The sequence below is a fragment of the Vanellus vanellus genome, assembly GCF_965231255.1.
Source record: "Vanellus vanellus genome assembly, chromosome: 11".
Lineage (NCBI taxonomy): Eukaryota > Metazoa > Chordata > Aves > Charadriiformes > Charadriidae > Vanellus > Vanellus vanellus.
In genome coordinates this window covers 14803909-14816902 of record NC_138916.1, presented here as the reverse complement: position 1 = coordinate 14816902, position 12994 = coordinate 14803909, and the positions used below count along the sequence as shown (strand labels likewise).

General features: G+C 36.5%; 1 protein-coding gene across 1 annotated transcript in view; it reads right to left on the bottom strand.

Moving 5' to 3' along the window:
* Positions 1-3379: 3379 nt before the first annotated feature.
* The window catches only part of EFL1 (elongation factor like GTPase 1), an 81142-nt gene continuing 71527 nt past the window's right edge, over positions 3380-12994 (bottom strand). The window contains exon 19 of the mRNA XM_082489097.1: positions 3380-3928. Coding sequence (XP_082345223.1) covers positions 3740-3928 — 189 coding nt within the window. The 3' untranslated portion in view covers positions 3380-3739. The remainder of the gene's footprint in view (positions 3929-12994) is intronic.

Here is a 12994-nt window from a genome sequence, read left to right as displayed (position 1 = left end):
CTGGCTCCACCAAACGCATTAGTTTAAGGTTCCCTTTTAATCTGGCTGTCTGAAAGATCAACTAAAGATTCCTCAAGTAGCATTAAAGAATTTTCTTGCCCACAGCTTTTCATGAGAGGAACCTGGTTGCTCATTTGTCATCTATTGTAAAGCTTGACTTCATCCTCTTATGCTACTGGAAGGACTACTCAAGAAGATGGCAAGGTAGTTGAACTGTGCTGCTCACAACCTTCCTATAGACTTCTTATGGCTTTCTCTGTATATTTATAACCCAACACTATAAAAGAGAAAAGCAGGGGGTTCTACCGTGCACTCTGAGAAACGCAAATGACACTTATAATTGTGATTGCTTAACCAATCCCAAATTGTTAAAAAAGAGTTTCAACTGAAAATAATGGCCATTTGGAGTCCAAGAATTTTGCCAGGACCCCTCCGCCATCAGAGTAAGCATTCAATCTAATAAAACATTCTAAAATCACTTACAGCCAAAGCTACTCTTCCATGCTCTAAATGGTCTTTTATCAGAAGTACAGTGTACAGTTCAAACGTTGCATGTTGCTGTCTTGTTAGCGCAACAGCTGACTTTATGGAAGAGTGACATGCTCTACTTCCCACAGAATTAGCTTCCAAATATTAATGTCTCAAACAAGAAGAGTTAGTTCCTAAGGTTAGTAGGGAGTCAAGAGCTTGTCTTCAGACCTAATTTGGAAACTACATGTTTTGGTACACAAATATTGTGCTTCTCTGGCGTCTCTCTCTTCATCAATTGTAAAGTTGAGGCTGCAGCTGGAGTCCTAAACTAATGTGGAAAGAGGGGTAGGGAAGAAAACACAGCACAGATTCCAGTTGTACTTTGATTTCTCTTTTGGACTCCTGCTTTAAAATGTAAGTGAAGTTTTCAAAAGAAAAAAAATATATGGGAAAAAAAAACATTGTGATTCACCCAAGATTACTAGCGCTTGAAAATTAAAGTTTTTTAAAGCAAGAAGATAAAAGAAGTGTTGCCAGAGACAAGAGAAAGGGTCTTGCTGGTCACTGCTTGGTCTTTCTTCTTCTCTGGGGAAATCTAGCGCCAATTTTTGTTTTTTCTTTCTACAAAGTGGAATCATTTGGATTATCATATGGCTTGCCCAGTGAATAGTTATCATTCTCTAATAAATGTTACCATATAGAAACTGACTGTTGTTTTTATACATTATCAATTGTAAGGAGCCTTGATTCTACTAAAGCCAGCAGAGGCAGTAGAGCCAGATCGTGTCAATTAAGTGCACAGTTTTTAGAAAGTTAAGAGTGTACTGAACATTTACATATAAAATATTTTAAAAGCTGTGTATGCTTATTTTAAGTATATATTATATTTAGCAATAAAGCTGGTAATGGAAAATGAAATTATATAATGGCTAGCTCTCAATTAAATCTTTCCTTGGCTCTATCAGTAAGTTATTTATGCCGCTTTGCAGAGATGTTCCAAAATTATGTCATATTATTATGTATGTGTAACAAAGCTGGGGAAAACCAGCTACATCTAGTTACTTTTTGAATAATCCAGAGAAAAATGGTTAGAGATTCATGGCACATAAGCAGTTAGATTCTTTTCCCACTAGTAGCTCCAATTTTTGTTTTTTCTTTCTACAAAGTGGAATCATTTGGATTATCATATGGCTTGCCCAGTGAATAGTTATCATTCTCTAATAAATGTTGCTAAAGAAAACACATCTTAAATATTGCTGCTAGCACTGCTTGCAGGTTGATTTGATTTTCTTCTGCTAGTTAGTGGAGTTTTTGCTCTTTACAAATAATAGTGTTGCAACATCCTGCATTACCATCTTTATGCTGTTTGAGATGCAATCAAAAATATGCCATAACAAAATATGAAAGCTATTGTTAAATCTTTTTCAATCTATGTTAATGCTTTTTCTGCTTACTCAAGTATAGTAGATTACAGTTAATAATTATGCAGTCATAACAATGACCAACCTGTCCATCTCTACATCACCCATTCAAGCATCTTTGTGACTGCAGGCCAGTCAACTCTAAACTTTATCTTGGATTCAGCTAGCCGGGTAGCTGTATTAGCCAAGATCTCATTACAAATGTTCATGTCTTAACCGCTTTTTGCGGGCTGCAGTCAGTTACCACGTCTTCCATGGCTATACCAGCTAGCAGTGCCCAAACTAGGTAAGTATATTTGTCCAAGCTCCAATACAGCTGCTGTGTAGACATCCCTTGCAAAACAACAGCAATTTATGTAACAATCTTCTAAGGAAGGCAAACATTTCATTTGCTTGAATAATTCATAAATACAATCTTAAAAGGAAACATTTCCATAATGAAAGCAAACAAGCTGGTAAAGAAAAGGCTATTTAAAATGAAAGTTAAGCATTCAAAATCATTCTATTTGTGATACAAGCAACAGTTTTCTTTTGTGTAAGAAGCAAAACTGATAGGAGTAACTTCTGCCTGCTGCATGAATTGACACACACAGAATATTTATTCAGAAAGACCAAGTAGGTGCTCAGGGAGTACAAGGCAATCACAAATTAAAGAAATGGTTATATTCTGGAAAGAAAAAGACAACCCTTTTGCATGGGTATTTGAAGCCAAACTCTTTGCAATTAGCAAAGACAAAAGGTAGCAGAAAGTCAGCTGGCACGAGATTTAAAGACTTATTTCCCATTCAATTAACTAAATACAGAAACTCTTCAAGGACACCTCTCTATTCAGACTTAGCCTTCTAGAATTCTTGTCCTTTCCTTTTACAAATCTAAGCAGCCAAATGAGAAGATAATTCATGCATCATGTTTGTCTTCTTCTATCCAAGGTTTCCATTTTTCTTAACTAAAACTTATGCCCTCCGAGGGCTTTTTTTCCTGTTAGTCTTGGTCTGAATCTGCCTTCTGCATCCTTGACACCTGCAAACAGCAAGACATTTTGTATATTTTCACAATTGCTTCCCTTCACCAAATTCAAGACAACAGGCTGAATGGGTAGAAATTTCTTCAAGAGCCTGTAAACACTCACACAGGATTAGCAGAGGGGGGTGTGTGCCTAATTCATAGACAGCAGCTCCCAGCTTAGGATAATCATATGAACTTTTTAATAAGATGTGATCTAAGAAGGGAAAAAAGACTAATCTTGCTTGGTTTGCAGTGCTTAGTCTTCCAGACATGCTATTTTTGCCATCTGATTTAAAGAAGATACATTACTGATTTAGATGACTGCTTACTTGAGGAACAGAGTAAAACAAATATTTTAGAAACTCCTAATAGGCTTACATCTATTTGCATATAGGTAACTATGGAAAATACTGGTGACTAACAAATACAGTACAGAAATTAAAATGAATTTAAAAAACAGTCAAAAACATTAAGGAGCCAAATTCAGTGCATAGTTTATTTGCGACAAACTAGCTAACCAGCTCTAACTGTAATTACATGTGATAAATCAGAAAGAAACAAATTAAATTAGGAGTGCCTAATCCTGTGATAGAAAGTTCAACAGGGCAGTAAGTTCTAAAAATTGAGACCAAATGCAGTGAATATACCTACGTTTTATTTAAATATTTTCTCTGTATAAAAGCTGGAAAGGCTTAAGTTTATTAAAACATAAGCCACAGACATTGTAACATGTAAGAAAAGTTGTGTCAAAGAACAAAGTCCAGATGAAATTTTGAATCTGCTGCATAGAAAATAATCCACCCGCACTTAGCTGAGTCAGGAGATAAAGGAAGCAGACACAGCTACTTATTTCTACTGAGAGTTCTTTGCTTTTCAGCATGCTCCACAATTTTCTCTTCTACATAAAGTCCCTTTCGCTTTCTTACTGCATTCATGTACTTGCGGGCCTGGTTCTCTGAGTCTGCCTTTTCCCCAAAGTGCAAATATTCTTCCTCAGTGGTTGGTACCCAGAATGGGTCACTTGAAATGATCTATAAAAAGAAAAAAAAAAAAAAGTCGAGTAGTACAAAGGTGCATTAGAACATTTCAGGTAATCAATCTCTGAAGTAGAGCAATATGAAAGTAGAGCAGATAGAGATTTCTGGAAAGCCTGCAATTAGCTATTTAAGAAGAAAACGAGAGTGAAGATACACTATGTAGCATTTGCTATAAGAAGCCCACGATAGCTTTTCAAATTCAGTTGCATTTATCTGCATATAATGTTTTTCCAAAGCAAATTTAATTGCCAATCAGCAAACAATGCCAAATAACAGTCAGTTAAAAAATTCTCAGAATTCTCAGAAAATTCTCAGTTTTCAAGAGGAAATTCCTTATTTAGAATATTATCTCACTATGATTTTATTAGAATTTATATGAACCGAAGGTTTCTGCTCATTTCTGTGCCCTATGTTCTTCAATCCCCGAATTAGACAGATGGTTTAAAAATCGTTGTTTCTGGTGCTAACATATTTAGTAGAGCTGTTCTTGCAGCTTAATATCTCAGGGGCCCTCCTCTAGAAGAGATTTCAGATCTAACATGATCAGAGAATAAATGGATGTGTCTTTATCCCCGGTTCATCCTATATACCCCACACATCTCAGACTACCATAGACAGCATGCCAAAGATGTAATTACGTTACAAAGTCTTTAAAAGCTTTCCTCATTTCATCCTGCACAGCAAAGCTACATTTTTAATTCCCCAAGAAAGTCTGAAGAGATATTTATTCTCCAGTTTTGGACTATGTAGACATCACACAAATTCTAGGCTTAATGCTTAACTAGCTAGGCAAAGATAATAATTTATTCCATTACCGTTAGTGACTCTCATATTACTTTAAGAAATGTTAGGTTTCCAAGTAAATGTTTTAAGACCTAAAGAAAAAGGAGGACCGCCTTTCAATTCTAAGGTCCTAAGAATTCACCTCAGTTCTACTCATATGTTGAACTGTTGCAAGCATCAGAAATTACTCCTAAGTCATAAGAATGATCATCAAGTCTTAAACTCATATAATGCGTATGTGTAATCAAATCTGGGAAATACTCCCTAGTGAACCCATGTCTGGGTGACTAACTAAAACTGTAGAGGGTGACAGTCTGGAGATTTAACTTTCCTTCCCATTAGTGGACAATTAACCATAAACCAGAGTAAAAACCACTGTAGTTAATAAACATTAATAACTAGATCACCTTCCAAGAATGCTAAACACAAGCATTAGGAAGGGAAAAAAAAATAATTTGTTAGTCAGATTCTGTTGCAAAATTAAAAAATACTTATTGCACTTAAATGATTGTAGATTTCCTCACAAGATGTAGTTACAGGTAATATGTTTCTACTAAAAACCCCAAAGGTAATACTGTATCCATTTCTTAAATAAAATCCTCATGGAGAAAGGAGTGAAGAAGACAATTATTATTTACCGTAAGAACTGTGATAGTTATGGCAATAATTGAAGACATCACTCTATAATAATTTCTGAAATACATAAAATTAGCACTAACATTAATGACTGACAAGGAGGGAACACACTTCCCTAAACTACCAATTTTAGCTTGCTATTATGAACCTTTTCTAGTGTTACACACTTTTTCTTCTGACAAATACTTTTAATTGCCATATTATATTTCAAACCAAACAAAATTTCGTAAAGCTTATTTAAGTTGCCCATGCTAGTAAGAACAGGAATTTAAAAATGATGGCTTAAGATGGACAATTTTCCCCAGAAACATCAACAACTGTAAAGTCGTAATTAAATACCTCATGTTAAGTAATGGCTAACACAATCAAACAAATTACACTTTACGGGGAGTTTGGAAAATGACTCTGGCAGAAGATGGCTATTTTGTATTAGGTAACATGGTAGGTTCAATCCTGCAAAATAGTATGTCAAGCCCCTAAACCAACAAAAATAGTTCTACTTTGTTACAGTTAACTATATACACGGTCCTGGTAAATTAAGTGGAATATTACTCATGTGCTGAAAGTGACATCCGATCTCAATTATTTAGGTGGGAAATGACTATGCCATAGGGTTGTCTGGCTGAAAACCAAAAGCAAGTAGAGCTCAGAAATAAAGAGTATGAAACTTAGCTTTCTAAATGTTTCTACATTTATTTTGAAGATAGAAGAATCTGCCTGAGTCATATCCATTCTGATGCCCTGTGCAGGGCCTTATAACCAATGCCTAGGAACAGAAAGGTGATTCCTCGACAGCTTACATCAATAACAAAAAAAATGGTCGTCCCCCCCCTTCTTAGAGAACTTGAATGTTTCACCATTATGTTATACACTAGAAATAAAGAAAAGGGGCAGTGAAGACTACTTAGGTTTTCCCAACATTTGGACAAAAACTGCACGTTGACTTGATGAAGTTGTAGTGATGTTCATACTGAACATCTTAATGATGGAAAACCACCAGGGACTTCCCCATTCATGATCTGCCTAAAGAGCTGAATAAACAAAAATTTCAAAGTCCAAGAACACATGAACAAGAAAGGTGATTCATGCTCAATGGATTTGCTCCAGACCATACTGCTGAGAGAGATTATACAGCTATAAACTATAACTTAAAAGGCTGTTATTCCCTTTGATGAAGTTTTTTCTACATTAGCAAGACATCTAACACCCAGAAGTTATGCCCAGAGTGAAACAGTAAAACAGTGATTTTTGAAGAATGAATACAACAGAAGAGTCCAAAAGTATATAAAACTGAACTTACAGATCTAATCTACCTGTAAATATTTAGATACTGTAGTGATGGATGCTTAAGAAAATCCCCGGGTTTGACAGACTGGCTTTTTCAATAATTTATGAAAGACTTGTTCTACTAATGTTAACTGAAGTTTTGCACTGGATACTTCTTCCACCGATAATAATTCTTTATGCTTCAACAGGTATCTCTAGCTCTTAGGAAAGCCAACACAACAGGAGGTTCAAATGTATGTACTATGTAGTAGCCAGCAAGGGTAAACCTGCAAACTTATCGCAGCACGGGACTACAGAATCCTGAGTGAACCTTGTACCACTACGTGATGCAGAGCAGCACTGTAAACAGACATAAATTACGTTTCAAAAGCCACCTCAGTACCCAGAGGAGCTAGTTTTGCTGTCTAAATAATTCAGGCACTACATACTCCTTCTACAGGAAGTTATGGTGGCATTTGAAAACTTCTGCTAGAGGACCATGCCTATTAGAATGGTGCAGAAACACTGCAAAAGATGAGGTTAATTAGAACATGCTGTTTGTACTACTACACCATGGTAAGTAACGAGGAAGAGGAAGCTAGATCTACTGAGTCAGCTGGAACTTGGGGCATCAGCCATGCACCTCCTTTAAGAAGTCAGCAAATAGCCATGTTAATGTAACCCTAATATAACTACACAGAGGTGTTACTGACACAGCAATACAAAAAAAAAGCAAGAAGCTTTCTTTTAAAAAAGTTCTGATTCTGTAAGTGAAGGTGAGGGCACAGATGAGACTCTCCCTCTTCTATTCACATCATATTAATGGATCAAAGCAGATGCATATAGCAGGTGGCATCCATCATTCCCCATCCTCTGTTAACACAGTTCAAGCAAGCAAAAGGAAAAAAAAAACGTTTCCGTATAATACTCCAAAAGCATTGTCATCAATTTGCTTACAATGGTAGCTGTCAGAATGGTGGGTCTGGGTTTCCTGGAATCAGAGCTGAGCAGCTTTTTAGCCCCTGAGCTATTGTTTGTATTCATGGGAACCACATAGGCATGACTCTGGAATCTGTGACAGAAACTCAGTTTTTGTTTGGATAGAGTCCTCAATGATTAATTAGATTCCAAATAGACCAATACTTCTGGAATACGATGTAGCCATGTAACAGAGAGCATTTACTGTGGGATCCTGGAAGAGCCACAGGGTCAAAGCAGAAAAGACACCCAAAAATGTTACTTATTCTATGTTCATGTCACTTTTCACTTAAAATAATTTAAATATTTCTATTTTTCAGTACAAAACTAAGATATATAGCCTAAGATTCATTTTTAAAACAGAATGCGACAGCATCTTAACAGTGCTTTTCCAAAAAGTTACACTCCTAAACAAAAAGTTTAATTGAAACAGAACTGGAAATTCAAAACATCATGCCTTTCACAGCTGAAAATCTTTAAGTGACTCACATAATTTAGTCAATCTTCTATCAAAGGTCTTCGCCTGTCTGCCATTCTGCCTGTGTGCCATGTGTGTCTGGGAATCACTGAGCACGGGCAACAAGCAAATTATCACAGCCAAACTCGTCATATCCCAAGTATAACAGACAAAAGATGTAAAGAGGAACCAGCATTAAGAGAAAGACACTGTAAAGCCAATGATGTGATGGTATCGTTAGCGCTACAGTAAAGTATATTTTAAAATGCCAGCACACCGTGTGTGATTTGACAACTAAAATATACGGCATATCTGTTCAGGAACTTTTGCTAGGACTTGGGAATTTTTCTTTACAACAGCATAAAATAGCCACTCGCCTATGCTTATTTATTATTCAACACCAGAATAATCTGATGGGGACAACAGCAGCCTTAACTGCAGACAGCCCAGAATGAACACAATTACTCCTCCAAAGTGTGCACGACAAAGCGGCAAGAGAGCTACTGCTTCCTAGTTAACACAACTGAATATTTCTGTACTACATCCACAAACCTCTTCTGAAAACAATTTATTTTAAATAGTGAATTACAAATCAAGATTTGTGTAGTGGATCACTGGACTAGCATTTACTCTAATAGAGAACGAGTATTTTCTCTAAATGCAGCCATATAAAATGCAATACAGTAAAATGAATTAGTGCACAGCAGTTGATACAATTCTTAAATCTGTTATCGCAAATGTAATTCTTAAGTGATGGAAATGCTCCTTAATAGTATTGTTTAACAATATCTTCATTGATCTACTTTACAGAAGTCTTGGGTGGTAGAATTTGTTTATATATGACTATAAGCAAACCATTAGAATTTCATTATTCTTAAAGAAAAAAAAAAAAAAAAAAATCAGTCAAATATATGCTGAAGAGTGTGTTCCATAGCTCAGTGCGGAACTATGAGCCCACTTTAGGTATAAATAAAACAGTGTTTATAATGAAGTCAGCTGGGATTAGGTATTTCAAAAGAATTCAATACATTACCTTAAATACTGTAAGTGGAAGGGTATTCTTGAGAAAAAGAAATCATTCTAAAGCAAGATGTTTCATTAAATATCACAACTATTCAAACCAACAAACCCAAACAACGAAGTCTCATAAGACTTGTTTAGTAACAGCATGCAAAATAGCACAGGCAAAACAGCTGTCATTTTCTTTTAGCCTAACAACCTACACATTAATTATTCAAACAATAAACGCCTGTATCTTTATCAGACATAATCTGAATACCTGTAATAATTAATCCATAAAAATAAAAATACTATTAGTGTACTACCTTAATACTGAAAGAAAATACAGTGTGTACTAAATTCTGCAAATGATTATGTCAGCTAATCAAACTTTTCAATAAGATTTGAGTTAGAACAGATCACTTCCAATTCAAGAGCACTTGGAATTTTACGCCTTAATTTGAGGATGATTTATTATTTGCATTTCAGTGGCACCCAGATGGCTCCAATAGTGATCTGCGTCCCATTGTCTAGTGTATTTCACAAAACGATGGTATGAAACAGTCTCTGCCTAAGGCAGCCTAATTATGCAAAACAAGGTTGAGAGAAGCACCAAAAGCAAACAGAAGGGATCTGCCTAGTTCATCCAAAAGGTCAGGCAGATCTGGGAACACAGCCATGTTCCTAGTAGCATTTCCCCTACTGGTCCTTACTGCCTGATGAGGACAGAAAACTTCTTTTGAGCCAGATATCATCAGTGTGGAAAATGCTTTAGTTGGACCATGAATAGGAAGACCAGTCTTACACTGTCCAATGAAGATTTTAAGAACAGCAAGCAACATTATGGCCTTTGTGAACTGCTAATAAGAAATCCCAAGAACCACTTAATTCAGTGTGATCGGGCACTACCACAAGCGGCCCTTGGCATGCCATGGAAAACATTATGCCAGAAGCTGTTTTAAAAAGAAAAAAATTTCAAAAGAACTATTATGCACAATTTCAAAGATGATACAGGCCTCAGTGTATCAGAATTCTTTCTACCTTAGAAAAATTGATACTAGAAAGATACTTCAAGAACATTCACAGTTCAAATGGTGTCCATCACTTAGTAATGACATAGACTACGCAACTAAAAGGGTACAGCTGATATGCATGTCTTAGATGTCTGAAGCAGCCCTCTCAAATGGAAATTACCTCTATCTTTCAGGTAAAAGGACAGAACTTTGCAGAGTTTTATGTGAAATGTGACCTTGAAAAACTGTTACCTGCTGGGTTTTTGGTAATGCGCTGGGTAATGCTGTAAAACTGCTTCTGCACTGAGCATGACCAAATTGTGCAAGGCCATTTGGATACTGGCAGCGTGCTTCCAGAAGAGAGAACACCAGGCGGGGTACCCGGTAAGGCTGAGGTCAGGTGGACTGGGGTGGGCTCTAAACAGTGCCTCGTATGTTTTTTGGATGTGAAGCAGAGGCATGGAGATGACAATCTCTACAGTGGGTAGAGGCTAATTGCTTGACTACACTCCTCCTGTGACCTCAGATCCAGAAAGAGCCATTATCTCTGTAAGTAAGCCCTTCCTTGGGTACCACACACAGGTTAATGCAGAGGAACCCCAGTGACTGGCTAATTCCTGTATTTAACCCGAGCAGCTACGGAGTCAGGAAAGCAGTGCTGGCAGCGCGGCAGCGCACTACTGCCTAACACACATGCCATGCTAGCACCTGTACGGACAGGTAGTTTTCCAAGTCATTCCTTACTTTTAAGTGAAAGAAAATACAGATCCTAGAGCGGTGTTGCAAGATGACACTTGGCAACTTCAAAAGCAATCTCTACATCAACAGTTGCTTTCCATCAACCCCCGTTAAAATGCAGTGATGCTAGCATATGACTAGGAGCTGCCACAACTTGTAACGTAGAGCAGTCTGAATACCATTTTTGAAGTAATTTCTGTACTACAGTGGAGAAAATACTGTCACTCAGCAATATACAATTGAAGAATAAGTAAAAACTTATTACTAGTTTTGGCATTCTGCTTCAAAGCAGCCAGGATCTCAGCCTGTCCTTGAAAGACCACAATTTGAAATCTCAAGGAAAGATTCTCAAAGTTTCTCTCTTTTCTTGGTTCTTGTTGAACCAACTATGGAGTCTTACTGGTTTTATTCAGTGAAAAACCCTTTCGTAACAGGTATCTTATTCCTGTGTGAGCCTTTACAGGTCCCAAATGCTTCCTATTCAGAAAGGAAGAGCAGATTCAGCTTCTCCATTCTGCTGCACCCATTCCACCATAGTGGAAAGCAGGTATCACCTCCTTTCCTGCTTGGGAGTACTGAGTAACTGTGGAAAGTGCTGAGCACCTGAAACCCTCCCACAAAACATCATGCTGGGCATGAGGATTAAGTGGCAGAGGGTGGGAGGAGAAATATCTGCAATACGCTAAAGAATTTTACAGAAGCACCTACACATAAATGTTCTCAAAATAAAAACAAGTCATAATTATTTTCTTAAAACACAAACTTTCACATTGTACCAAATACTTTTTGTTCCAGCTTGCTTATTTTATAAATAGCTAATCTCTATACCACATCCTGAAAGAAAACAACTAATTTTCAGCCTCCCTTTTTACCAATTGTTTGCCTACCTTGTAGTCAAATCTTGGCTTCACAGAATGCTGCCACTTTGCATCACTATAGACCAACTGTATGAAATAAACACAATATAACTTCTTCTCAAGATTATTATATATACTTTTATACAGGCATTTAGAAGAAAGCATGAAAACAGATTGCTCTCTTCATAACTAACTTGAAAAAAATCTCCCAAATTTATTTCTCTCTGTATTCCTTAGAAGTATTTTCTCTCACAGCTCTTGATTGTAAATTACAAGGTTTTGCACAAATACAGTATCTATTAAAAAAAAAAAAAAGAGAGAGAGAAATCAAGACATGGAAGTTATGAACTCAACAGAAAAATTCTTCTATTTCGCATCCATAGCCATCTCGCAAAAGCTTCAAAAATCAAAAAAAAAAAATAATGTATCGGATTCATAACTTTTCATTTTCTTTAAGCGACAGGAGGTTTAAGGGGATATGGAGTAACTTGTAGTCAAACTTTAGACATTTAACCTACATATGTATTAGGAGTGTAGATTCCCTACAAAGTAAAACAAGAATCCAAAAGTATTTTATAATTCAGAGATCCCATTCACAATATATCAAGGGAACGGCCAAGGCCTTAAAATGCCTGAGGTCAGATATGAGAACTCCTCTTCCAATAAATATTGTAATAATGTACATTTACACATTTAGTTATAAAATAAACTCATACAAGTTTATTTTGGCTCAAGAGCATCATCCTTGTTTGTGCCTCAATCAGTGACAGCTGAGCTTTAGCCTTGACTTCAGTCAGTAGCTACAACCAGGAATTCAGGAATCGGAAAGAAAAAAGGAGACGTGGCTCTACTGCTACATTTTTCCTATTACTTACGAAACATGTATTGAGAAGGAAAATTAAAGCCACACCGCTACCACTTTTATTTATTATTTTAATTAGCTTCGGATGTTCTGACCGATACAATGAGCTTATCATATCTGAAAGGTTCCGTGTTACTCCTAGAATTTATTTACATGCCTAAACTGTCATTAGCACAATGATGTACATAAAGTTATAGTTCAAACCTAGTATAGATTCACAGATCCTTAATGTCTCTCTCGTTACCCTAGTCTGCTTCCTGTTTAATGCAGGCCTAACAATCTTATCCAGCCACTTCAATATTAAGCCCTCATATCTTCTGAGTTGTAAAATGACTTACAATTCAGAAGGAATGACTTAAAATTCAGAATATAAAACTTCCTGATTCAGAATGCCTCATGTTGTTTTCACTTATTACAGGCAGTTGTTCTCTTACCTTTCTTCAGAGCCCTAAAGCACATTCTAGACACTAT